Source organism: Mesocricetus auratus, unplaced genomic scaffold, assembly GCF_017639785.1.
Source record: "Mesocricetus auratus isolate SY011 unplaced genomic scaffold, BCM_Maur_2.0 Super-Scaffold_4256, whole genome shotgun sequence".
NCBI classification, from domain to species: Eukaryota; Metazoa; Chordata; class Mammalia; order Rodentia; family Cricetidae; genus Mesocricetus; species Mesocricetus auratus.
In genome coordinates, this window is record NW_024429182.1 from 108280094 (window position 1) to 108307594 (window position 27501).

Here is a 27501-nt window from a genome sequence, read left to right on the forward strand (position 1 = left end):
AACCCTGCCCTCTGAGCCAGCGGACGCGACGCCTCAGTGCAAAGTGCCGAGAGGACGGCGGGAAAAGCGCCCGTCGGGAGCAGGGGACGGGAAGCAGCCAGGAAGCCGTGCGGGAGGGCGCGCGCGCGCGCGCCCCTTTTTCAGCAGTGTGGCGGGGTCGCACGCACGCCCGCCTCGGCGGCTGGGCGCGATTTGCGACAGTGGGGGGAGCGGCGGAGGTGGCGGTGCCGGCAGCTTTGCGGCAGGCTCCGGCCGGGCTTGCTTGACGGCGGTGTGGCGGAGGCCCCGCCCGAGGCGGCAGGAACCTGGAGGGAGGCGGAGGAATATGTCCGAGAGGGAAGTGTCGACAGCGCCGGCGGGAACAGACATGCCTGCTGCCAAGAAGCAGAAGTTGAGCAGCGACGAGAACAGCAACCCGGACCTGTCGGGAGACGAGAATGTGAGTGCAGCCCTGGCGGTCCCGGGACGGTGGAGTGGAAGTTTCAGGTTCTTTGGAAACTGCGCGCGGGGCGTGCGGGCGGGCGGGCGGGCGACCGTGGGGGGAGGGAAAGGTGTCACCCCGCGCTCAGGAAAACGCGGGCATGCGGGGAGATCCAACTTGTCAGGGATTCGAGCTGGGTCTGCGACTGGTAGCAAGCGAGAAAGTTGGCGAAGGAGCGGGTTAAGGGTCCCAGAGGTCTGCGAGGTCTGCTAAGATCATCCTTGCGTGGGAGGTGGGGGGTGTTGGTACCTTTGGGGGACTTGACGGTGATTGCGAATCCGAGATTGTACTCGTTTAACAGGCATTCTCCGGGCAAGAAATTTTGTTTCCCAAGAAAAGTTGGTAGAAGGGGGCAGTCCGATTAGGTCCTCCAAAGGGAGTCGAGGGACTGTGTCACTACGGAATCCAGATGGAAAGCATAGCTCTTTGGCTTGGGTTTATTTGCGTGATTGGGGTTCCGTGAAAGTGGGGTGTGCCTTCGTGTCGACTTTCCTGTGAGAGGAGCAGAACCTAGAACATCGTGGAGGGGAACCGCCTTTGAATAAGCCAGGGAGGGGTCCATTGCAAAGTTTTTACTTAATGCTAAAGGATTGAAAGATTTCGGGCAACCGTGGTAACGACTGATGTATTTCAGCGAGTATGAAGATTAAGTGAAATCATAGTACTTAGAAATGCTGCCCCGTAAAAAAGTACTATACAAGTGTTGTAAAAAGTAGTGTACACGTGTTCTAATAATTAGTTACTTATGATTTCGTAGTGTCGAGTTACAGCTTTGGCCTAATCACCCAGAATTAATGAAAATGCCAAGTTTGCTTAGAAGGAGGAAATTGTGTGTGTGGGGGGGGGGGTAAATGAAAGCTCATTTTCATTTTTGCAGACTCGTAAGGGAAATATATTTTTTGATGTTTTCTAATATTGAACTTTTGGTATTCGTTCCTTTGACACATTACTGAACCCTTTGGGGTGCTCTCCGAATAAAACTTTTTTTTTATTTGAGTCAGAGTTTTCCTGTGTAGCACAAGCTTCCCTCAAACCTGTTATTTTTTTTTGCCTTAACCCTGTCAAAACCTAGATAATCCTCTCAGTACCTAGAATTCGGTCCTGCACTTCCAGGCCCCGCAGAATACTATAGATACATAGGTAAAGTATTATAAGATTACAAACAAGATCAAGTATAAAACTTAAAAATGTATTTTAAAAAATTTTAAGGGCTGGAGGCATAAAGCTCATTTGTACAGCATCTGCCAGACATATAGGAGTCCTCAGCAAAAGGTGTACTTCCCCATGTTGTATTTTATTTTGTATTTAATTCGGTTTTTGTTTGTTTGCTTTTCGTTTTTTTTTTTTAAGACAGGGTCTCACCTTGTACCTTTGGCTGGCCTGGAAGTCCACTGTATCCAGGTTGGCCTTGAACTCAGAGATCTACCTGCCATTGCCCACTGAGTGCTTGGGATCAAAGGCATGAGCTACCATGGCTGGCTCCCCATTTGGGTGGAGTAATGTATGTAGTTGTTTTTTTTTTTTTTTTTTTAATTTAAATTAGAAACAGGGTTGCTTCACGTGTCAATCCCAGCTCCCTCTCCGTCCCCTCCTCCCAAGCCCTCCCACCAATTCCCCCATGCCCCCTCCTCCAATCCCCACTCCTTTCCCCAGGGAGAGTGAGGCCCTTCATGGGGGTTATCCATAGTCTGTCATTTCATCCAGGGCAGGGCCGAGGCCCTCTCCCAAGAGTCCAGGCTGAGAGAGGTTCCCTCATTGTGGGATGGGCACCCAAAGTCCATTTGTATGCCAGGGATAAATACTGATCTATTACCCAAAGCCCCATAGATTGCCTAGGCCTCCTCATTGACACCCACATTCAGGGGTTCTGGATCAGTACCATGCTGGATTCCCAGCCATCAGTCTGGTGTTCAAGAGCTAACCCTTGTTCAGGTCAGCTATTTCTGTGGGTTAAAATGTATGTTTTTTAGCACAGTAAATAGGTTTTTGCCAGAGCCATTGGTAGAAGTGGTAGGCTGAGTTTTAAGATCTGTAGCAATTGTACTAGAGGATGGAATCCTTAATCTGAAGATCCAAAAATCAGAACTTTTTGCATGTAAAAACAATTGTGGCACACACCTTTAGCCCCATCACTGGGGAGGTAGAAGCAGTTAGATCTCTTGAGTTTGCGCCAGCCTGGTCTACAGAGCGAGTTCCTGGACAGGCTCCAAAACTACACAGAGAAACCCTGTCTCCAACTCCCCACTCCCCACCCCCAAGGGGGGGGCAATTGACAGGTGAGGAGAAACTTAAAAATCAAAAATCAAATTCTTTTCTTTTTGATCAACATTTTGTTTATATCTATGATGGCTAAAGTCCTTCTGCCTTTACCTCCCAATTGCTGGGCAAACAGATACCTAGCTAAAATTGATTTCAATTTAGGAGCCCAATTTAAACTTGTAACATTTTAAGTTTCCATTGAAAGTAATTTTTACATTTAACTTCAAATATTTATTAAACACCTACTTTGTGGGAGTACTTCATTTCTTGTTTATTTTTAAATTGTTTTCCTTTTTCTTTTTCCTGTTTGTTGTTGTTGTTAGTTTCACAGCTTCAAACTCATGATGCCTATTCTCCTGCCTCAGCATTCCGAGTACTGGGATCATAGGCAAGAGACACTATGTTTAAGCTTCATTTCTTTTTTCTAGTGTTAGATCATATGTTCTAGAATAGTATATTTTTGTTTTCAGTTTTGGCTTTTACTTTTTTCTCATGTTTTTATTTAAATTAGAAATATGCATGCTTCACATATCAATCCCAGGTCCCTCTCGCCCCCTTCCTCCCTTGTCCCTCCACCAGTCCCCCCACAAACCCCCCCCCAGCCCAATCCACACATCATTTCCCAGGGAGGGTGAGGCCCTCTTTAGGGAGAACTCCAGAGTCTGTCTTTTCATTCCGGGGCAGGATCTAGGCCCTTCCCCTCCATGTGGAATGGGCTCCCAAAGTTCATTTGTATGCCATGGTGAACACTGATCTACTACCCAAGGCCCCAGAGATTTCTGAGGCCTCCTCACTGACACTACATTCATGGAGTCTGGATCAGTCCCCTGCTGGCTTCTCAGCCATCAGTCTGGGGTTCAAGAGCTCCCCCTTGTCCGGTCAGGTGTCTATGGGTTTCACCAGCACGGTCTTGACCCCTTTGCTCATCACTCCTCCATCTCTGTCACTGGGTTCCAGGGGTGCAGTTCAATATTTAGCTGTGGGTATCTGCTCTGCTTCCATCAGTCATTGGCATATAAGGTAGTCATCAGCCTTATCATCAGGGAGGAGCTATTAATGTAGTCTCTCTGCTATTGCTTAGTTTGCCAGTTGGTGTTATCCTTGTAGATCTCTGGAAATCTCACAAGTGTCAGCTCTCTCCTCAAACCTATAATGGCTCCATCTATTATGGTATCTCTCATCCTGCTCTCCTCTATTTTTACCCCGACTCAACCTTCCTGCTCCCCCATGTCTTCTTCTCCCCTCCTTTTATCCCCCTCTCTTTCCTGATTCCCTCTCCCTTCCCCTCATGTTCCCAATCTGCTCAGGAGAGCTTGCCTTATTCCACTTCTCTGGGGTATCATGCATATCTCTTGGGAACCTCCCTGTTTCCCAGACTCACTGGCACTGGGATTGTAGGCTGACATTCCCCTGATCATGTCTAAAATCCATATATGAGTGAGTACATACCATGTTTGTCTTTTGTGACTGGGTTACCTCACTCAGGATGGTTTCTTCTAGTCCCATTAATTTGCCTGCAAATTTCAAGATTCCATTGTTTTTTTCCGCTGAGTAGTACTCCACTGTGTAAAGTACCACATTTTCTCTATCCACTCTTCAGTTGTGGGGCATCTAGGTTGCTTCCAGGATCTAGCTATTACAAATAATGTTGCTATGAGCATAGTTGAACAGACATCCTTGTTGTATGAATGGACATCTTTTGGATATATGCCTAAGAGTGGAATTGCTGGGTCTTGTGGTAGACTGATTCCCATTTTCCTGAGGAATCTCCATACTGATTTCCAAAGTGGCTGTGCAAGTTTGCACTCCCACCAGCAGTGGAGGACTGTTCCCCTTTCTCCACATCTTCTCCAGCGTAAGCTGTCATTGGTGTTTCTGATTTTAGCCTTTCTGACAGGAGTAAGGTGATATCAGGGTTGTTTTGATTTGCATTTCCCTAATGGATGCTAAGGATGTTGAGCATTTTTTTAAGTGTCTCTCAGCCATTTTAGACTCCTATTGAGAATAGAATAGTATATTTTCTTAATCCTAGTACTTGGGAGGCAGAGGCAGTCTTGGTCTGCAGAGTGAGTTCCAAGACATGCTCCAAAGGAACACAGAGAAACCCTGTCTCAAAAAACAAAAACAAACAACAAAAAAGAAACTAATATTTTTAAGCAAATTAGTGTTTTTAAATACCCTTTGACACTTCATTTTTATCCTTTTATACTATGGAACTATCTTGAGTAAGCTTTACCTTAGAAATAGACTACAATGATAGTGTAGACTTAGTGGACTTCAATCTCACAGCTGTTAGACACACTGACAAAAGGGTTCCCCTGGAGGACTTAGGGACTACTGCCCCAGGGTAATAGGTGGGAATCTTTATATTCCAAAGAAGACTTAAGTATGGGTTCTGAACTCAAGGTAAGTTAGAAGAATTTTCAGTATTTCCTGAAGCCTTATCTGTGTTTGGACAGATTACTGTGTACAGAGTTTAGATATGCACATAGTATTCAAACAGTGTTGTGTTGTAAATAAGTAGAATTTGCATGACAGATACTGTTTTTTCAAAACTACATCTAAAATAGTAAGCTTTAGCATCCCTGCCCCAAAGGCCATATGTGTACACTCATTCTTCCGCTTGAGCTGCAGTCAAATAAATTATGAAGATAATCAGATTTATTGTTATTTTATATATTAGTGAAGTATCAGATCCTAACAACTCTACCAGCAAGAGGACAGTCTTGCTCAACATTTCCTTGTCCACAGAGCGGTGCAAGAGTCACTGGTATAGGCCAGTGTCTTACTTAAAGCCCAAATTATCTTTCTTAGTACTTTGTTCTTACTTTCACCGCAGTGTAAAATATCCACAAGTGTTCTGATGCGTGACTGGTTTTCACTTCCCAAAATCCCCAGCTTCAGCCAGGAGTATGTGTCCCATTTTTTGCACACTTTTGAGTTAGTCATTATCTTTCTAGTAGTACAGTCAGTTACCTTTAAATACCGTGTGCATGTGTCTCTGCCCGCTGAAGTTGTTCCTGATTTTACTGCTTGCAGGATGATGCTGTTAGTATCGAGAGTGGCACAAACACAGAACGCCCTGACACACCTACAAATACACCAAATGCACCGGGAAGGAAAAGCTGGGGAAAGGGAAAATGGAAGTCAAAGAAATGCAAATATTCTTTCAAATGTGTGAACAGCCTCAAGGTATGTACTGGAAGCACTAGGCTTCGAACTTCTCAGGGACATACAGAATACTCTCAGGTTTAAAATATTTTAAAATTACAGTGTTTTAAAGGTTTGTTTAAACTGGGTATTATAATCTATCATCTATTTAGTCATTTGAGCTTTATCTATTGTTGTGCTTTACTTTAAATGTGTAAAACTGAGTTGCAGGCTAGTGTTCCTATCTTCACCCCCCCTCACCCCACCCCCAGTATTTGTCTGTTAAATAGTCCTAGCTATCTGTCCTAGAACTCTCTGTACACCAGGCTGGCTTTGAACTCACAGAGATTATAGGTGTGGGCCACCACTGCAAGGCAGGATTTTTAAGAGATAAGAAAATGAAAGCTAGTAGATTTTAAAAGTGGGGGATTTTAAAAGTGCTTTCATGGGAACTTGGAAGTTAGTATTAAACACAAAGAGATTACAACAAGGCTCTAAGTCTGAACTGCAACTTGGAAAACAAAAGTGAACAACCTTGTGGTGTGCTTGTCTACTATGCAGTTTAAGTCCTGGTTTTAGTACAAGTACTAAAAATAAAACAAAAGAAACAAAATCTGTGTATCTGAAGGCATAGTTCATTCTCTCCTTGAGTCCTCACTGTTCAAAGTCTTGAGGGGGTGATACTTTCCTATGATCAAAACCCAAGGTGGAGTTTTTTTATGTTGTTTTTCTTTTGAGATAAGATTTCTCTGTGTAGTTCTGACTGTCCTGGAACTCTGTAGACCAGGCTGGCCTCCAACTCAGATTTTCACCTGCCTCTGCCTCGAGAGTACTGGGAAGAATTAAAGGTGTATGCCACAACTACCTGGTGCAAATCCAAAGTTATTTAAAGATTGTATAGGACTAATAAGACTAGTAGCTAGGATGGAGTGTGATATGCCCCACTTTCCAAGAGAAAAGTTAATTCTAATAAAATCCAAAGCCAGTTGTTAGTTTGTTATATAAGAGGAATAACTGTGTCCTCCGGGCTCAAGAGCTTAAAATGTATCTACCAAAAATTCTCAATTTGTTATTCAGAAAGATGGTTGGGTTTAAAAACAGGCAGATACCAGTGTTTCCAGGATGCATATCTGTTTCCTAATTTATAGTATAAATCTTTGTTAGACAACATTCCACATATTTTAAGATGTGGACACATGTGTAGTGTCCTAATTTTAATGTCAGAAGTAGCGGGTGCATGATATATGTCTTAGTGTTGTATCGCTGTGAAGAGATATCATGACACCTTGTTTTTAAAAAAAGCGTTTAATTGGGACTTGCTTACAGCTTCAGCGGTTTAGTCCATTATTGTTATGACTGGAGTCATGATGGCATGCAGGCAGACCTGGTTGGTGCTAGAGAGGTAGCTGAGCATTCTACATCTGGATTCACTGGGAGGGGCAAGAGGACACTGGGCCTGGCCTGAGCTTTTGAAACCTCATGGCCTACCCCCTCTAGTGTCTTACTGCCTCTAAAAAGCCAAAATTCCTAATCCTTTCAAATAGTGCTATTCCCTAAGCATTCAAATATACGACCCTATGGGCTTATTCTTTTGTTTTTGTTTTTCAAGACAGGGTTTCTCTGTGGCTTTGGAGGCTGTCCTGGAACTAGCTCTGTAGACCAGGCTGGTCTCGAACTCACAGAGATCCGCCTGTCTCTGCCTCCCAAGTGCTGGGATTAAAGGCGTGAGCCATCACCGCCCGGCATGGGCTTATTCTTATTCAAACCACCACAGTATATAAAAAGTGTGTGAACATAAAAGAGGGGAAAGTAAAAGCTTGCTAATGTTTTCAAAAATGTGTTAATCTTTTCTTATTTCATGATTTTCTAGGAAGATCATAACCAGCCATTGTTTGGAGTTCAGTTTAACTGGCACAGTAAGGAAGGGGATCCTCTGGTGTTTGCAACTGTGGGAAGCAACAGAGTGAGTGTTAAGGGGCAGTTAGGCAGTTGTGATTATTTTGCATGTTACAGTTACAGTATTGAAATGGAGTGATTTTAAAGTAAATTCTGAGTAGCTGGCTTACCAGTATAATTCTTTTGTGTAAGAGTGAAGCTTTTCAGAAATGATTAGTGTTAAAACTAATATGACTAGAAAATATTTTTTTTTTTGGTTTTTTACGAGACAGGGTTTCTCTGTATTGTTTTGGAGGCTGTCGGTTAGAAAATATTTTTATTTACAGTTATTATGAAGCAGGCTTTATAGTTTCCTTTATAAATATTTTGTGTAGCTGGAAGAATTGACTTTTATTTACCATTCAAATGTGAAAGAAAGCTGTACTTTTATTTTTTTAAAGTTTCATCTTATGTGTATCAGTAGGCAGCCTGCATGTTTATCTGTGTACCATGTGCATGCGTCGCTAGGTGTAACCATCCTTTCATGGTACAAGTTTAATTAAAGAAGGACCACTATAATTATTTTAAGGTTTTTGACTTTACTCACTTTGAAAAAGTTCTGATTATGGATGAAATATATTAAAATGTTAGGAAATAGAAACTACTATTGCCAGGCTAGTAGTACATAAAAGGTGTGAGGATTTATAATGGCTTGAATAAACTTACAGAGCTGCTGCAAGCAGTTTTTGTAATGTCATTAAGTTGTAATTGTGACTAGAATGTTTTAAGAGTCAGAGAATGTTTCTCTGACATGACAAGCATATTTTTCTTTCTTTAGGTTACCTTATACGAATGCCATTCACAAGGGGAAATCCGGTTATTGCAGTCCTATGTAGATGCTGATGTATCCTTTTCTCACTGCTTTTGTATGGTTTAAAACATGGACTTTGATAAGTACACTAAAACTTTTTTTTTTTTTTTTTTTTTTTTTTGAGACAGGGTTTCTCTGTGTAGCTCTGTAGATCAGGCTGGCCTCAAACTCACAGACATTTGCCTGCCCCTGCCTCCCAAGTGCTGGGACTAAAGGCGTGTGCCACCACTACCCGGCTCCAAAAACAAGTTTCCTAAAGTTACTGTCCCATCTTTAGCTAAGAATATTGCCATTGTTGCCCAAGGGGATCAATTCTAGTATCTTATGTACCTGATCTTGAATTTGTCATGAGGTGGACGTGATGGTGGATACAGACTGAAGTTGGGAACCTTAGAAATCCATGGTAGAAAGTGTCAGTTTTCTGCCTGCATGTATGCCTGCGGGAAGAGGGCACCAGGCCTCATTACACATGGTTGTGAGCCACCATGTGGTGGCTGGAAATTGAACTCAGGATCTCTGGAAGAGCTGCCAGTGCTTTTAACTGCTGAGCTATCTCTCCAGCCCCCCCCCCCGTTTAGTGGGGAGGGTTTTTTTGTGTGTGTGTTTTTTGGTTTGGTTTGGTTTGGATTTTGGTTTTTCGGTACAGGGTTTCTCAGTGGCTTTGGAGGCTGTCCTGGAAACTAGCTCTTGTGGACCAGGCTGGTCTCGAACTCATAGATAATCCGCCTGCCTCTGCCTCCCAAGTGCTGAGATTAAAGGAGCGTGCTACCACTGCCTGGCCTGAGTGTAGTTTTTAATACATAGCTGTCAGTCATTCTAAGTATTTGATCAACAAAGCTCAGATGGAAAAAAAAATTAAGTGTGCAATTTAGGAGTGAGTTATAAGAAAAGGAAGATATTAATTTAAAAGCCCGAGGGTTTGTTTTTTTTTTTTTTTTAATTTTATTTTCCAGTTTAAATTTAGATAAGAATCAAGGTTGCTTCACGAGTCAGTTTTGTTTTTTTTTTTTTAAGGAGTTTTAAAAGGCCAAGAGATGTTTCTTCTAGATCCATTTGAAAAAATACAGAAAGTGAGGTTGAATCTGTAGATGACATGGGAACCAGTGAACAGGTGCCATGTTAGGATGGTGGAAAATGGACTATTTATAGGTTCATAGCAGTTTCAGGACAAAGGTCAGTGAAGCAAAGCCTGCAGTCTCACCACCTAGCTTTGCAAATAAAGTTTTATTGGAGAACAGTCATGCCTATGCTAAGCTGCTCTCCCTTGCTATTTTGGCAGTACTCCAGTGGAGGAGAGTGGTTTTATAGTAGGCAGCTAAAGAGAAGTGTGAAACGAGACAGCTCATTTGGTAATGGATTTTAAGCCTAAAAGGGCTGCCACTGTGGATATTATTTATTTTTGAGAATAGGGCCTTGCCGAGTAGCCCTACCTAGGTGGCCTTTAGTTTGAGAAAATCCTCCAGCTTCTGCCTCTTGACTCATGGGACACCTGGCTGTCACTGTGCAAATTTTATATAAAGAAAAAACAAATACTTAAGTATCCAAAACCTTAGCTGTTGTTTAGAAGGTTCTATTTATTGTAAACATGGACATGTTTAGTTTTCGAAATGAATTATATCTCTTAACTGGCATTTCTTAGGCAGATGAAAACTTTTATACTTGTGCCTGGACCTACGATAGCAACACCAGCCACCCTCTACTTGCTGTTGCTGGGTCAAGAGGCATAATAAGGATAATTAATCCCATAACGATGCAGTGTATAAAGGTGGGTCTTTGGTCAAATTGTAGATTTGCTGCTTTTGAATACTCAGGTTACAACTTCATGGAATGGCCTTAAAACTAATGTAGTCAACTTGATTTTATTTGCTCTTTGCTTATTGTCTTTCCTTTATTGCATCTATTCACTTTGGGTGGGTGGAGCAGGTGTATATGAGTGTGTATACGCTGAGGAGGTCAGAAGTGTCAGTTCCCATCTTCCACCATGTGGGTCCTAAGGACCCAATTCGGCTTTCAGGGATGCCAGCAACACCTTTACATGCTAAGCCATCTTGCTAGTCCTGTTACTTTCTTTAGAGTGGCCCTTTGAAACTTTGAAACTTCTGTTACAGTTAGAGGATGTAAATTAAGGAGTACATAGGACAGTGTTAATGCACACCCCCCTCCCCACAGGGTTTCTCTGTGTAGCTTTGTAGACCAGGCTGGCCTCGAACTCAAAGAGATCCACCAGCCTCTGCTTCCTTAGTGCTGGGATAAAAGGTGTGCGCCACCACCACCCAGCTCCAATACCCACCATTTTTAATTTCTCTTCCTTCCCTTGCTTTGAGCATCTTTTTTGTTTAATTATTTATTTTACATCCTAACTGAAATTTCCCCTCCCTCCTCTCTTCCCAGCCTCCCTTCACCCACCCATCTACTTCTCCTCTATTTCTGTTCAGAAATGGGCAGGCCTCCCATGGATATCAACAAAACATGGCATATCAAGTTGCAGTAAGACTAAGCACCTCCACTTGTATTAAGGCTGGGCACAGTGGCCCATTAATGAGGAATAGGGTCCCAAAATCCAGCAAAGGAGACAGCCTCTGCTCCCACTGTTAGGAGTTCGCTACACAATTGCCACATAGATTCAGAGGGCCACCATTCCTGTACAGGCCTCTGATTGTTATTTCAGACTCTGAGCTCTTATGAGTCCAGGTTAGTTGATTCTGTGGGTTTTCTTGTGATTGCTTTAGGCATCTTTAACTGAAGAATAACCACTTTTCCCAAGGCACCCAAATTAAGAGTTGTGGGTTACAGGGCACCCTATAAGGGATAGGAAGGAAAAGTCAAGGAAGCTGATAAAAAGGCAGGCTTTAGATGTTGCTGTTTGTAACCTGGGGCTCATCAGCATCCTGGATGGAGAATCTCTTTTTTTTTTTTTTTTTAATAGAAACAAGCTTGCTTCACATGTCAATCTCAGCTCCCTCCCCTCTTCCCCCTGCCCCTGGTGGATATCTTAAAACAGTGCTGTTAGCTGAGTGGTGACGAATTGGTCCCATTTTCCTTTCTTTAAATTTGTTGGGCAATTTTAGTAGCCAAGGGCGAGAAGAATCTTAAGTGAAAGTTTGTTTGGCAGCTTTGCTGGACGTTGAACCCTGGGTCTTGAGTGTGCTAGGGTAGTCATCTACCACTGAGCTATATCTCCAGCCTTTGTTTCTCTTAAGGGCTATGAAAGAGAATTTATTGTTTTTTGAGATATGAAACAAAATGTTTTAAATTTATTGTAGCACTATGTTGGCCATGGAAATGCTATCAATGAGCTGAAATTCCACCCACGAGACCCAAATCTTCTCCTGTCCGTAAGTAAAGGTAAGCTTACAGAAGCAAATGTTTCCTTAGTTCAGATTGTTTTTAAAGAGACAGGTTGTGGAAAAAGAGAGACAGGTTATGTTCTAAGGGGGAAATAATCAAAATTAAAAGAAAAAAGGGTTTTAATATGAAAAAATAGCTTATATTTGCATCTCATAAACCAAGACTAGAGAACAAACCTCACTTACTATACAGTATAGTTCTAGAACCTTATCCCCACCTGAATAATTACGTTGCTTTATCTCTTTGAATGACATATCACCATGTTAGGATTTTTAAAAGGTGAGGGGTTTGGTTTGGTTTTTGGAGACAAGGTTTCTCTGTGTATCCCTGACTGTCCTGGAACTCACTCTGTAGTCTAGGCTGGCCTCAAATTCAGAGATCCACATGCCTTTGCCTCCCAGTAGTCCTGGGATTAAAGGTATGTGCCACCACTACCCAGCTTTAGAAGTTTGTTTTGTTTTCCCCGAGACAGGGTTTCTTCGTGTAGCTTTGTAGACCAGGCCGGCCTTGAACTCAATCTGTCCTTGCCTCCTTGAGTGCTGGGATTAAAGGCTGTGCTATCACTACTGTTCGTTTGAGACAGGATCTCTCTTTGTCTCGATAGATAGATAGATAGATAGACAGACAGACAGACAGACAGACAGACAGACATGGATAATAGTCTTTATTGTGCATACATAAATTTTCATAGCTTTCACATATTAAGGGCTTACTGAAAGTTTGCAGTAGTGAGTGATAAAAGTTTATCTTTCTGTTTTTTTAATAGATCATGCTTTACGATTATGGAATATACAAACAGACACGCTTGTGGCAATATTTGGAGGTGTGGAAGGACACAGAGATGAAGTTCTGAGTGCCGTAAGTTGAAGCTGGGAGGAATGACCTAGGTTTATATAGTGTAGATGCATGTTTGTGTTTGCTTCATAAAGCCTGCTAGGCAGTCATTTCGTCTTTTTGACATAGAGACTTTGACATAAGTCTTGACATAAAAGAACAAGTTAAATCACTATGAGTTTCCGTTGTATAAAGTTCATTTTTTACACAAGTACCATGATCATTCTGGAAGAATATCACAAAGTCATTCCCCTTTTTGTGGGTTTGTCGTTGGTGGTTTTAAAGATAGGATTTTACATGTAACTCAGGCTTGTATTCAAATCTCCATCCTTCTGTCTCAGCCTCCTGGATGCTGGGATTACAGACATGCTCCACAAGAACCAACTTTTTTCCCATTTAATCTAAGTCACCAAGTTAATTTTTCCTTGTTCCTGTTACTAAAGAACAAAAGTTTAACTGTCCATAAGTGATTTGTTTGTTTGTTTGAACTTGGAATAAGTGTTTCACTTTTCGTTAGTGTTCAAGTTTTTGTAGCTTGGCATGTTAACACACTTGATTTTTTTTTTAACTTTGTTTCTCTTTAATTGTTTTTTCCTAATTTAACTACTTAATGATGAATCACTTTGGACTGAAGAGATGACTCATAGGTTATCCAGTTCTTTCTAGAAGTCATGAGTTCAATTCCCAGCAACCGTATGGTGGCTCACAACCATCATAGTGCAATCTGATGCCCTCTTCTGGTGTGTAGGCATACATGCAGACAGACTACTGCATATATAATAAATCTTTAAAAAAAATCACTTTGAAGCAAACAAACATGTGGATGCCAAAATACTGATTCAGGTCAGGCTTATCACCTTGGGGAATCATGACTACCTAATGCTACCTTGCCAACTAGGATTTTAAAAAGGAATTGTAAAATAGAGCCATAGACTCTAAGGGTATCTTGTTGACAGTGTGGTTATTAGAGAATTAAAGAGAATCAGTGACACGTAGATTTGTGAAATCAATAAACACCAAGATTAATGTTGCGGTAAGATAGTTTTCAAGTTTGAGTCACTATGGAATAGTTAGGTTGATATAGAAATATCTTCTATGGCTAGAACTCTTTACTGTTATTCTTTTCTTTTCCTCCCCCCTCTTTAATTCTATTAATTAATTAATCAATCTATATTTATATGGGCCAGGATCTTTCTATAGCCCTGTCCTAGAACTCACACTATAAACCAGTCTGACGTCAAACTCAGAGGTCCACCTGCTTCTGCCTCCCAAATGCTGGAATTAAAGGCGTGCACCACCACCTTGTTACGGGAGAGGGGTGAATATGAGCAAAATATACTGTGAAACAAGTCCTAGAGTATTCTCTCCCTCCCTCTCTGTTTCCCTCCCTTTGTCTCTCTCTTCTTCCCATCCAGTCCAGGTTGTGTTAGCTGATTACTCATGGACTTGGGTTGTGCCCTGAAGTGTGGTAAATATACCAGGTGCCACACCACTGAAGAACTGACCCCCTCTCTCAGAAGCAGTCCTCAACTAGGGTGGGACTTTTCCATGCTGGAATTTAGTAAATGTAATTTGAAATAGTACAAGAAAAAGTTTAATTTTAACTGTTGAAGAACGCTTGCAGTTTTAAAAACAGCTGCCACTTTAGTTTCTTTTCTTTTTTTTTTTTTTTTTTTTTTTTTTTTTTTGGTTTTTCGAGACAGGGTTTCTCTGTATTGTTTTGGAGGCTGTCCTGGAACTCACTTTGTAGACCAGGCTGGCCTCGAACTCACAGAGATCCACCTGCCTCTGCCTCCCAAGTGCTGGGATTAAAGGCGTGCGCCACCAACACCCGGCTGCCACTTTAGTTTCTTAATTGCAGTCAGACAAGAAAAGTAGTATAACTGTTCAGCTTTTTAGTGTCAGGATGATTATTTTCAGCATTTGATTTACCTTTAAAATCAAGGAAGTTATTTAAATATAGTTGGATAGATGAACATAAATTCAAGTAGCATTTTTTGCCTTCCATTTTGCACTCTAGTGGTGACAAAAAATTAAAACTTTAAATGGAAACTACTAGTGTGACTTGGCGATGTACTGAGGTGACGCTCGGAATGTAGCTACTATGTGGTCTGAAATCAATGCTTCCTGTGTCATATACCAGGTAAAACTTGAATAAATAACATTTGAGACTGTAATTTACTTGTTTGTACTGTTGTGTTTTATTCCTAGGATTATGATCTTTTGGGTGAAAAAATAATGTCCTGTGGTATGGATCACTCACTTAAACTTTGGAGAATCAACTCAAAGAGAATGATGAATGCGATTAAGGAATCTTACGATTATAACCCAAACAAAACTAACAGGTGACAGTTCTGATGCTTTGTTTTTGAGTAGACGTGTTTCCCTTTCTCTCAAGTTTTGAGAAATAATCCCCTCTGCTGCTTTAGAAGCCCTTTAATATAATCTCCAGGTATTGTTTACCTGCTATCAGATTCATCTCTTTCAAAAGGAATACCATATTTATATTTTTTTGTCTTATTTGAATTGTTTTTTTTTTTTTAATGGAACACTTGATTTATGTTTGCAAGTTCTTGACTCATTAAATTTGAAGTATAAAGGTTTTAAACCACCTGAACCTATTGTGGACTAGAGAAGGGAAAAGACATAAATCCTAATTAAATATAGTAAACTATCGTTTCAAATTGGTTTTCTAGTTCATGATACTTTCCTGCTGGGCATGGCAGTAAACACCTTTAATCCCAGCACTGAGGAGGCAGAGGGCAAGGACGGTTCTGTTGATTGGAATGTTGGAAGCTAGCCTAGCCTACAGAGCAAGTTTCAGGCCAATTAGAGCTACATACATAGTGAGACCCAGCTGATTGATTGATGGATTGATAGGTAGACAGACAGATACTGATATTTACCTGTAAGTGATGCTTCCTTCATTAAATAGAGGAATTCTAATTGTGGAGTCTTGTTCGGTAATACCATGGGGTGGAGATTCCGTATTTTTTGAGATGTTTCAATTGTTTTTCTTGAAGTGCTTCAGGTCTTGGTGTAACTGCCTTTTTAGTACTTACTGGGTTGTCAGTAATACTTTTAACTATAAACACATTCATATGTGTTGTTCTTTTACTATAAGCATCGTATTTTTAAATATGCTAACTGTATTTTAGCAAAGAGTTTTCAAGTCTGATTATTAATAGGCTAATTATGTGGGTTCCATACATTGAACTCAGGTCAGGCTTGTGTGGCAAGTGCTTTTACCATCTCACCTGCCCCAAATTTAAAATGGTAAGTTTAAAAAGAAAAGTGAAACCTTATATCAAAAAGCTGATAATGAAAGAAAATAAAAATGCAAAATGGATAGTTTATCTCTAAAAAACAGGTTAGCAGATAAATTTTATCTAGAAACATAGAGAAATTAATAGCCATATTTTGTTTTGTGGAGTTTTAAAAATTGAACCGGAGAATGAAGCTCAGTAGGTGGAGTGCTTGTCTGATTTATGGGAAGCCCTAGGTTTGATCCTGAGCAACACACTGTGTAAGTCCCAAACTGAAAAATCAGTATGCTCCTACTACACTTTTTTTCTTTTAACTTTTACATTTCCATTCTTCCTTCAGGCCATTTATTTCCCAGAAAATCCACTTTCCTGACTTTTCTACCAGAGACATACATAGGAATTATGTTGATTGTGTGCGATGGTTAGGCGATTTGATACTTTCCAAGGTATGGAAAACTATAAGCTGTACTTGCATTGTGTGTATATGTGTGTGTGAGAGAGCATGCTTTCCAGGAAACAGTTATTTATAAAATTTATTAAAATCAATAGCAGAAAACTTTTAAAGAATTTTATATTTTGGTAGATTTGCAAACTTATTTTAGGAAGTAAGTTCACCAGGTTGTTGTTTTTTATACTCCAATATGAGGACTAGTGAGCTTGGAAGGTGTGACTGTTTCTGGGTATCAATGATATTGAAAATAATAACTAAAGCCAATGGGAATGTTTTTGTGTTTATCTCAGTAAATCCTTATTTGTAAGAACAGGTGGCTGGAGTTCATTGCCTTACAGACTGCAGCTTGTTCACCCTACTATAACTTGTTGGTAGATACAGATACACCCCCTCTGTATCCATGGATACCACATCTTTTAATTCAATTTATGATTGACCAGAAGTTTTTTTAACAAAAGGATTGTATCTGTGCTGAACATGTACAAAGAGGTTTTTTTTGTTCACTAAATACAGTACAACTAAAATATACACATTGCATTGTATTGGGTTTCATAAATGTAGTCTTGATTGGAAGTATGTGTACATATGATACCATTTCAATAAGGTACTAGAGTATGTAGACTTTGGTGTTTGGAGCCAGTTCTTCCAGAGAATTGAGGATCGACTATGTCTTGCTTTGTTTAGTTTCCTTTTTTTTTTGGTTAGTCATCTAGAGGGGTGATTCATGTTCTGTGAACAGGTAGACCTGTCAGAATTGGAGAGATTCCTGCCTGCCTTCTTGAGGTGAATGTTACGGTGTTTCGCAGCACCTAGTTTGATTTTTTTTTTCCCATTTCGTTTCCTTTTGGGTTTAGATTTACTTTTGTTGGTTTCATGTTCCCCTCCTTAAACTCTTTGTCTTAGAGTAGACTGCAGGAAGTTTTAAAGGTAGTTCAGAGGGGTTCAGCATGACCATTACCCACTTTGTCTTAGTTATTTTTTATCCATCCATCCATCCATCCATCCATCCATCCATCTATCTATTTTCGGTTTTTTAAGACAAGATTTCTCTGTATTGTTTTGGAGGCTGTCCTGAAACTCGCTCTGTAGACCAGGCTGGCCTCAAATTCAGAGATCCGCTTGCCTCTGCCTCCTGAGTGCTGGGATTAAAGGAGTGAGCCACCATCACCTGGCTCAGTTACTTTTTATATGTATGAGTGTTTTGCCTGCATGTATGTCTATGTACCTTGTGTGTGTCTGTTTCCCTCAGAGGCCAGAAGAGGACATTGGATCACCTGGAACCAGAAATATAAATTAGAAGTTATATGTCATGCTGTGTGTTTAGTTGCTTATCATTTTGTCATTTCAAGAATGCTATGATTGTTTTTTACTCAATTGGATTCAGTGGAGATCCATCCAAGTTGCTGCTTGTAAAGTAGTTCTTATTTTTCCATTGCTAAGTCATCCCATGGTACCACTGTACCATCCCAAATAATTAATTTTTATGTATTCATTTATTATTTATATATTTTTCATTTATTTATTTAAGATAGAATCTAGCCTGGAATTTGCTATGTAGACCAGGATGGCCTCAAACTCTGCCTGCTTCTTCCTTATAAATCCTGGGATTAAAGGTGTATTATACTACCATGCCTAAGCTTCATCATAGTTAATTTAACACCATATTATTGACTGTGTTTGTTGTTTTTAGTTTTGAAGCTATAGTGTAAACTTGATGAATAGTTCTGTACAGGATTTTGTCTCTCTGTTTCTCTGGGATAAATGCATAAGACAGCTATTGTTGGGTAACGGTTAAGCTTTTAAGAAACTACTAAACCCTTTTCCAGAGTGCCACTTTTACAGTCTAACTAGCAAAGTATGCTGTTTCTGTGTCATTGCCGTCATTTAGTATTACCGTTATTTTTATTTAGTTCTAGTAGATGTGTAGTGAAATCTCTTCATGGTCTGTTTTTTTTTTTTTTGGTTTTTCGAGACAGGGTTTCTCTGTGGCTTTGGAGGCTGTCCTGGAACTCGCTCTGTAGACCAGGCTGGTCTCGAACTCACAGAGATCCACCTGCCTCTGCCTCCCGAGTGCTGGGATTAAAGGCGTGCGCCACCACCGCCCGGCTCTCTTCATGGTCTTGATTTGCATTCTCTGCTAGTGATGCTGCTGAACGTGTGTGAGTGTGTGATGTCGGATTTGTTAGAATGGCTTCAGACTGTGGTCCAGCTAATCCATCAATGTCTGCCTATGAGCAGAAGGTCCAAGAATCCAGTAGCTGTTAAGTCCACAAGGCTGGCCTTAAGTATACACCAGAATCTAAAGAAGTAGACTCTAATGCTAGTGGAAGGAATGAACTTGGCTATTGAGAGCGAAAGCAAGCACCAAAAGAGGGCTCCTTCTCTCTTGTCCCCTATGTGGGCTGCATGTAGAAAGTGTGTCCTGGGTTAAAGGCGACTTTTTTTTTTTTTTGGTTTTACGAGACAGGGTTTCTCTGTATTGTTTTGGAGGCTGTCGGTCTAGCCCGGCCTCGAACTCACAAAGATCCGCCTGCCTCTGCCTCCCGAGTGCTGGGATTAAAGGCATGTGCCACCACCGCCCGGCCATTGGTGACTCTTTAAAGATATATTTATTTATTACATATACAGTGTTCTGCCTACATGCCAGAAGAGGGCACCAGATTGAATTGTAGATGGTTGTAAGCCACCATATGGTTGCTGGGAATTGAACTCAGGATCTCTGGAAGAGCTGTCAGTGCTCTTAACCTCTGAGCCATCTCTCCAGCCCCTAAAGGTGACTCTTAAAACCTCAACAAATCTGGATTAAAGTGTGTCTTTCCATCTCAAAGATTCAGATTAGAAGTAGGTCTCCCACTTCAAATGATTTAAGGAAAAAAATCCCTCACAGGTGTGCCCAAATGTAGTCAGGGGGACAATCAAGAATAGCCATCACACCATTCATATTCTGTTTGGGGATATCTCTTTGACTCTTTGGCTGATTTTATAATTGGATTAGTTTTTGTTTTATTTTGATTGTTGAAATATTCTAACTATGCATCTTATTTCAGAAATGTTGTTTGCAAATATTTTCTTTCAGCCAGTGGCTTATCCTTTCATCTCTCTTTCTTGTAAAAAGTTTGGACTGCTATATCTGTTGGATGGGATTGTATTTGCTAATATTTTGTTGAGATACTGGTATGAAGTTTTCTTTTTAATATTTTTGTCTACCTTTTATTTCAATAATACTGGCTTTATAAAAGAAGTTGTCAAGTGGTTATCTTCCATTTCTAGAACAGATGAAATAGAATTTACTTAATATTTTTTAAATGGTTAGTAGGAATTTCCTGTTGAAGTTCTAGATTAAAAAATGGATTCGGTTTCCTTAATAAACAGCTGTTGAGATTAACTGCTTCATGTTGGGTGGGTCATAGTATGTCATTGGAGGAGTTGGTTTGTCTGAGGTAAGATGTATGAACAGAATTTCTTACAATGTTCCTATTGGGCGTTATTTTGCTATCAACTGAGTCTCTAGTGATGACTGATTTTTCATTCTCTTTTTGGGTACTGATGATTAAATAGGGTTCTACCACTAAGCTACATCCACCGTTTACATTCTCATTTGTTTTGTTTTGTTTATTTTTGAGGCAGGGTCTCTCTATATAGCCCTGGCTGCCTGGAACTCACTTCGGATACTAGGCTGGCCTTGCTTGGCCTTCTACTGCTTCAGCCTCCCAAGGCCTAGGATTAAAGGAATTTGCTGTGTAAGTCTAGGCTGTCCTCGAACTCAGCAATCCTTTTGGCTAAGTCTCCTGAGTGATGGGGTTTGGGGTATGAGCCACCACACCCAGTTCATTTTTGTAATCTTTTCCCAACCTTTTACCTTGACTTGGATATTGAATAGTAACTAAGACTAAATCTAAACAAGTGCTACCACTGAGCTACATCCTCAACCCTTTATTTGGGCCTTACCTTTTTAAATTCTTCTTGCCAATTTATATTAGCCACCCAAAAAGCTGAACGGTAAATCCGCTTTCTGTTCTTTATTCTGTGTTTCTTGAGTTCGCCCCTGTACTTCCTATAGGTTATTTGAAACTTTTTTTTCATTTTGTTTGGGACTGGTTTCTTCTTCCTCCTTTTCCTTTTCATCTTCTCTCCTCCTCCTCTTCTTCTTGTTTGTTTGTTGAGGCAAGGTGTCTCACCATGAACTCAAGCCAACCTTGAGCGTGCTATGTAGCCCAGGCTAATCTCAAAGTTGGGATTTTTCTGCCTCAGTCTCCCAAGTACTATGATTACAGGCCAGAGCTCCATGCCTGTAATGTAACAGTTTTTAGAATCCCCCTTTTATTTAAATATAGCTTTTTTGGTTTAATTTTTATTTCCGTATGCTTGTGTGCCACTGCAGTGTGTAGAGGTCAGAAGACAACTTTGAGGGATCTGTATTCTTCTTGCATGGAATGGGCATTGTACTCAGGTGGTGAGGCTAGTGCATTGAGGACTTTTACCTGCACAGCCATCTTGCTGGCCCATATATAGCATTATTGTGCGTACTATTTCTTTGTGCATCAGTTTTGGAGGTTGCTTTAGATGTCTGATTTCATGTATATAACTTTTTGGTCTACCATATATTGGCATGCTAGTAATCAAAGCAAGTGTAGAACCCTTTCTTTTCATCAGTTTGTTCCCAGGTCACAATCTAATTGTCTTAAATATTCCTTTAATATTTGAGAGCCACATTGGATAGTATGATTTTTGCTGTGAAATATAATTTTAAAATCTCAGGGAAAGGAGCATTGTATTGACTGCCTTTATTTTTCCATCTTAAATCATTTCCTTTCTGTTCAGGCAGCTTCCTGCAGGCATTCATTTAGAGGTCTGCTATTGAAAGATTCATATTCTTCACTCTAAATATATATTTCTGGCTTCATGGTTTTCCCCCCTCCCATGTTTGCAAAATATCTTCCCCTTCTCTGGTCTCTGTGGTTTCGGATGTGAAATTCTGTCATTAAAACTTTTCCTCCCCTGTATAAACTGTAGCTGTGTCTTCTGTACTAGCTGCTTTCAGACTTTTTCTTTTTCCTTTAGTTTTTGGACTGAAGAGGACTATAATTTCACATTTGAGTATGATTCGACTAGATGGGCATTATTTTGATATTTGTAGTTTATTGATCTTGAATCTGTAGTAGATTTATATATTAGAGAAATATTTTGTCTCATACTTGACATCACTGATGATTCAGATTTTTTTTCAGCGTAGATTTCTTCTCTCATTTTGAGACACTAATGAGATTAGATATTTTTTTTACACACACAGTGTTGGCCTTCTTTTGTTAGATTTGTTGTTGTTTGGCTCCTGTTCTCTTCCTTCTTCTCCTCCATTTCCTTTTTTGCTCAGATTGGATACTATTCTATTGGCTTATCTTTAAAATTCTTGATGATTCTCCTCTATCTTGTTGAGCCCATACATTAAGTTTTAATTTTATTAATTAATATTATTAATTACAAGGTGATGGAACAAAATGTCTGACAAGCAATTTAAGGAAGGAATGGTTTATTTCGGCTCCAGTTTGATGAACAGTCTCATAGCACGGAAGTCCTGGTAGCAGGAGCATGAGACAGCTGGTTACATGCATCCTTGTTCAGAACAGAGAGAGGGCAGCTGCTCAGCTTACTCTGCTTTTTATTCAGTCCAGGATTCTACCCATGGAATAGTGCCCCTACATACTGGAAAGCTCTTCCCACCTCGGTCATGTACTGGTTCTAAGTCCCATGAAGGTGATAATCAAAATTACCCATCACAGCTATAATATTTTTATTAGGACATGAATATTTTGAGTATTATGAGACTCGGGAGACTTCCTTTTTGCCATTCAGCCTGCCATTTGTTTCGTGGTGCTAGATATCAAACCCATGGCTTCACTCCTGCTAGGCCAGCACTCTTACTAAGCTGGCCCTTGGATCTTTCTTGGGATTCTCTCGTTAGTGTGTGCTTTCTTTATTGCCTTCTCAGTTGTGGATGGGAGCATTGCAGTGCTGTCTTGCAGTTGCCAGGTGAAGGAAGTTCAAGCTTCCCACTAGGCCTCAGCTGACACCATCATAAAGGAGGTGAGGAGGAGGGTACCTTATCTAGTGGATTCTACTGGCTCTGTGGATTGTCTGTTGTACTTTTACCCCTGGGCAGTTCTTCCCTGATGCTACACATTACTACAAAGGATAGGGAGCGCTAGGGATGTATTTCTTAAAAGCAGGTTTAAATGAAAGTAGTTCCACTTTCTATGATGTTTGCTGGGAGTAGAGCATTTGTTGTGGAACTCTTGTTCTATTAGGCTGCTGCTGTCTTAGTTCTCTGGCTTGGGAATAGCCTTCTGCTTGTCTTAGGGATTTTAGTGCTGTGAAATGACACCATGAGCACAGCAACTCTTATAAAGAAAACATTTAATTAGGGTGACTCTCTTACAGTTTCAGAGGTTCAGTCCATTATCATGACAGGGAGCATGGTGGCGGGCAGGCAGACATGGTGCTGTAGTAGCTGAGAGACCTACATCTTGCAGACAACAGGAAGTCATATGGCTATCACACTGAGGGAAACTTAAACAAAAGATAACTCAAAGATCACCCCCACAGGGACACACTTCCTCCAACAAGGCCACACCTACTAATCATGCCACTCCCTTTGGGGACCATTTTATTTCAAACCACCACACTGTTTTTATTCTTATTCTTTAGCATCTCCAAGTCATTGCTTTCTCAGTATCCAGTCTATGGTAGCAAAAGAAACCCAGGGAACTCTGCTGAGTCTTCAGAGAAAACTCCAACTATACAATTGCAATAACGTTGGGCTAGTAATATCAGGTACTGTGCAGTTAGTAATTTGTGTAGATGTCTTTTAGCTTGAGAATTTCCAAATTTGAAGCAGGTAGAGAAGAAAAACTGCTCTTAACGTTATAATCTTTCAGCTGGGTGGTGGTAGCGCATGCCTTCAATCCCAGCACTGGGGAAGCAGAGGCAGGCGGATCTCTGTGAGTTCGAGACCAAACTGGTCTACAAGAGCTAGTTTCAGGGCAGCCTCCAAAGTCAAAGAGAAATCCTGTCTCGAAAAACAAAACAAGAACCCAAAATATTAAATCTTTCTCTGGACCTGTGGTTAAACTTGTTTAAATGTAGAGACTTCAATGGACTGCCATCTATCTGTGGCTGGAAAACTCTAGAGGGCAGGGTCTTTAATGTAGGTACCGTTGCAGTTGGGCAGGCTTGGAGGAGAGGTTGTTGATGTTTAGCAGCATCTCTGGCTTTTCTCAACTAGACGCCAGACACATTGCCAAAAATTTGCTTGTGTGGACCATTGACTGGAACAGTGATCAGAATAATGGCCACAGGGAGACTGTTTTAAGTAGAAGTATGAAAAGATGCACTGTTACAGGAATGTGTAATTTCATGGCCTGTTTGATCCTATCCCCACAGTCAATGTCTTGAGCTACTTTAGAACCTATGATTACTTCCTTTCAGTGAAGTAATCAATTTCCTATGATGTCTTCTAAGCATCTACCATGTGGTGCTCACGCTGTGGATGAAGCCTCAGTAGATAACAAGGTACAGGAAGCTGCTTCTGGTTACATGTGGATTGAGAAACCAGTGGCCACATTTGAAAAGCCATCTATTGCAATACTAAATTGTTCTAATTTTCTATAGCACTTCTCAAGACTCTGGGTGCTAGCCTATCTGGAGCTGAATTTAATTTGTTCTGGAAGATGAACTATTTCAAATAGCATGATTCTTTTGTACTGTTTAGTTCTTTTCCTAGTCAGGTTACTTGTCCTGAGGTATAAACCTTGACTTGGTGGTAAACAGTCAGTTTATAGTCCTGGAAAGCAGGCTCTTTGAGCTATCCTACAATGGTAAACAGTTTTATTTTTATCTTTGTAACTCAGTACTAATACATGGCTCTTATTTTTCTCTTTTAGTCTTGTGAAAATGCCATTGTATGCTGGAAACCTGGCAAAATGGAGGATGATATAGATAAAATTAAACCTAGTGAGTCTAATGTGACTATTCTTGGGCGATTTGATTACAGCCAGTGTGACATTTGGTACATGAGGTTTTCTATGGATTTCTGGCAAAAGGTAGCACATACTTTTACGTTTGGAATTGTCTTCTGAAACACCGTGTAGTTCTACCCTTTCCTGTTCTGTCCATGCTCCTTGTCCTCACACTTTGGTTGTGTTGATCCTGTGTTGATTACTTTAGTTGCCTTGCTGGGTGCTCACAGTTTCTGAAGTGTTAAAGAAGAAATGGGCAGTTAGGTGTTGGTAATGTTACATTCCTAATGCCTGTTCCTAAGATACAATGTCTTAATGTGTTTATCATCTTACCTAGCTTTTTTCTAAAGAAACTATTATCTAAAATGTTAAATTCTACTGCTGCGATTTTGTCAGAAAACTGAGTATTTCCCTAAGAAAGCTTTGGAAAAGCATCCCACTGTAAGATAGAAAAAAGTACTGTAATGCTGTCCATGAAGTGTTGCAGAGCCTTATTTTCTCAAGATACCAAGGAACTAGCAATTGCTCTTTTTCTACAAATCAGTAACACAAGATGCAAAAAGTAGCCAAGAGGGCCATCAAGGCTGGAGCTCAGGCTTCTCTAAGCAAGGATTACTTGAATACCTTAGAGCTCAGTGCTGTGTTAATTTTATGTTTTCAACTATCTTTACACAGATGCTTGCATTGGGCAATCAGGTTGGCAAACTTTATGTTTGGGATTTAGAAGTAGAAGATCCTCATAAAGCCAAGTAAGTATAGAAATTTCCAAAATGTTAATTGTAGCCTTTTTGTGTTATCCTTAAATCATTAATTTTTGTGTTGCTGGGGATCAAATTCGATGCCTTACACAAGCTAGACAAGTGCATTACCACTGAGCTGTGTCATAGCTCAGTGATTTTTAACCTCTACAATTTTCATGGTTTTTTTTTTAATATTTCAATTACCTGGTATTTATACTGTGGTGACAAGATAAATATACCAAATTGATCTGAGAATGAATTTGAGATTTGAGAATGAATTCTTAATCAAGATAGCTTTAAACTGCAAATTTTATCATTCACTCTTTAAGATAAACACGGTAATGTGTGCTATTTCACCTATTGTCATGTTTTTTCCTAGATGTACAACACTGACTCATCATAAATGTGGTGCTGCTATTCGACAAACCAGCTTTAGCAGGGATAGCAGCATCCTCATAGCTGTCTGTGATGATGCCAGCATTTGGCGTTGGGATAGACTTCGATAAACTATTTTTTTCCTAGAAAATTAGAGTATGTTTGTTGTCTTTGTAAAATAGAATTAATGTATCTTGCTAGTAAGGGCACATAGAGCATTTAGACTTGTTTTTCAGCATTCAATCAGGCTGAGCTGAATGTAGTGATGTTGTTTACATTGTTTACATTCTTTGTACTGTCTTCCTGCTCAGACTTTACGGCTTTTAATAAAAATTTATTTTTGTAAAGCTGTGTTTTTTATTGTGATGAAAACAAGTAATAAAATTATTCCATATCTTTTTGTAATGATTGCTTTAACTGGAGTAAGCTATTTACTATGGAAACTTAAGCGTAAATTGTGTACCTAAATTTAAATCTTGGCTCTTCACCATATATCCTTGGGTATTGTTTGTCACTGTTATTGGTCATGTGCTATGAAGAGATGACCAAGGCAACTCTTAGAAAAGAAAGCATTTAATTGAGGGCTTTCTGAGACTTGGTCCATTATCATGGTGGGGAGCACAGCAGGATGCAGGCAGGTATTAAAGCAATAGCTGAGAGCCACATCCTGATCCACAGGCTTTTGAAACCTCAAACCCTCAGGAACATACTTCCTCCAACAGAGCCACACCTAATCCTTTCAAATAGTGCCTCTCTGGTGACTAGAAAATCAAATTATGAGTTCTGGGGGCCATTCTTACTCAAACCACCACAGATACATAATTTCATATCATGTACTTCTAATTTTCTTCCATATTTTTATTTAACTTTTTACCCATGTCACTTTCAGTTCTCTCCCTCCCCTCCTCCCCAATCCTCCCAATCCCTCACCCCCACTCCATTAACCCTCCACTCCCCAGGGAGGGCAAGGGCCTCCATGAGGGATTTTCAGAGTCTGTCACATCATCCCGGGAAGGGCTCAGGTTCTTTCCCATGTGTCCAGGCTGAGAGAACATCCCTCCACGTGGCATGGGCTCCCAGAGTCCCTCTGTATGCCAGGAATAAATACTGCTCCACTCTTCAAGGTCCCACAGATTGCCAAGGCCTCCTCTCTGTCACCCAGGATGTCTGGATCAGTCCCATGCTGGCCCCCAATCATCAGTCTGGGGTCCATGTGATGCCCCTTGTTCAGGTCAGCTGCCCCTGTGGGGCTCACCAGCCCAATCCTGATTCCCTTGGTCATCACTCTTCTTTGCTAGCGGGTTCCAGAAGTTCAATTCGGTTCACAGCTGTGGACTTCTAATTTTCTTATGTGTAAAACAGGCGTACCTACCTTAAGGAAGTCCATTTAATGATGTCTGAGGCATTTTGAACATTATTTGCTAAGTAAGAGGGCCCAGGTTCAGTTCTTAGCACCCAAATGGTAGTTCATAACTGTGTAACTCCAGTCCCAGTGACCCCAGTGTTTTCTCTCTCGGCCTCTGAAGGTACCAGGCATGAAAGTGATACATGCAGGCAAAGCACCTGTATACAAAAAATATATTTGAAGTTAATGGTTACTGAAGTTTTGTCTTATGGATTCAAGTTTAAGAGAGGTGCTGGTGAGTTGGTTCAGTTGTACAGCCTAATGACCTGAGTTCAGTTCTGGGGACTCTTACAGGGGAAGGAAAGCAACTCCTGTTTGCATGTACCTGCATACACAATATATGCTTTTTTTTTAAGAATTCAGTAGCAATATAACACTTATTTTTTTATCAAATGATTTATTTAACCTTTATTTTATGTGCATTGGGGTGAAGG

General features: G+C 40.5%; 1 protein-coding gene across 2 annotated transcripts; it reads left to right on the forward strand.

The window, feature by feature from the left end:
* The first annotated feature begins 23 nt into the window (after positions 1-23).
* Eed (embryonic ectoderm development) lies at positions 24-26009 on the forward strand. Of its 2 annotated transcripts, none has more exons than XM_040728743.1 (12): positions 24-439; positions 5780-5932; positions 7761-7853; positions 8604-8669; positions 10276-10401; positions 11900-11981; positions 12751-12842; positions 15030-15163; positions 16425-16530; positions 24473-24631; positions 25223-25296; positions 25667-26009. In XM_040728743.1, the coding sequence occupies exons 1-12, from the start codon at positions 326-328 to the stop codon at positions 25791-25793; spliced, it is 1326 nt and encodes a 441-aa protein (XP_040584677.1). In that variant the 5' UTR covers positions 24-325; the 3' UTR covers positions 25794-26009. The 2 variants fall into 2 exon arrangements, with proteins under 2 accessions (XP_040584677.1, XP_040584675.1); XM_040728741.1 differs by having other exon boundaries at positions 196-439; positions 24473-24542.
* The last annotated feature ends 1492 nt before the right edge of the window (positions 26010-27501 follow it).

Excerpts from the sequence above, each read along its gene's own strand:
- Eed (XM_040728743.1), top strand. The coding sequence starts at position 326 with ATGTCCGAGAGGGAAGTGTCGACAGCGCCGGCGGGAACAGACATGCCT. Across the intron at positions 5,933-7,760 it reads AATGTGTGAACAGCCTCAAG|GAAGATCATAACCAGCCATT; the intron begins GTATGTACTGGA and ends ATGATTTTCTAG. Across the intron at positions 15,164-16,424 it reads AACCCAAACAAAACTAACAG|GCCATTTATTTCCCAGAAAA; the intron begins GTGACAGTTCTG and ends TTCTTCCTTCAG.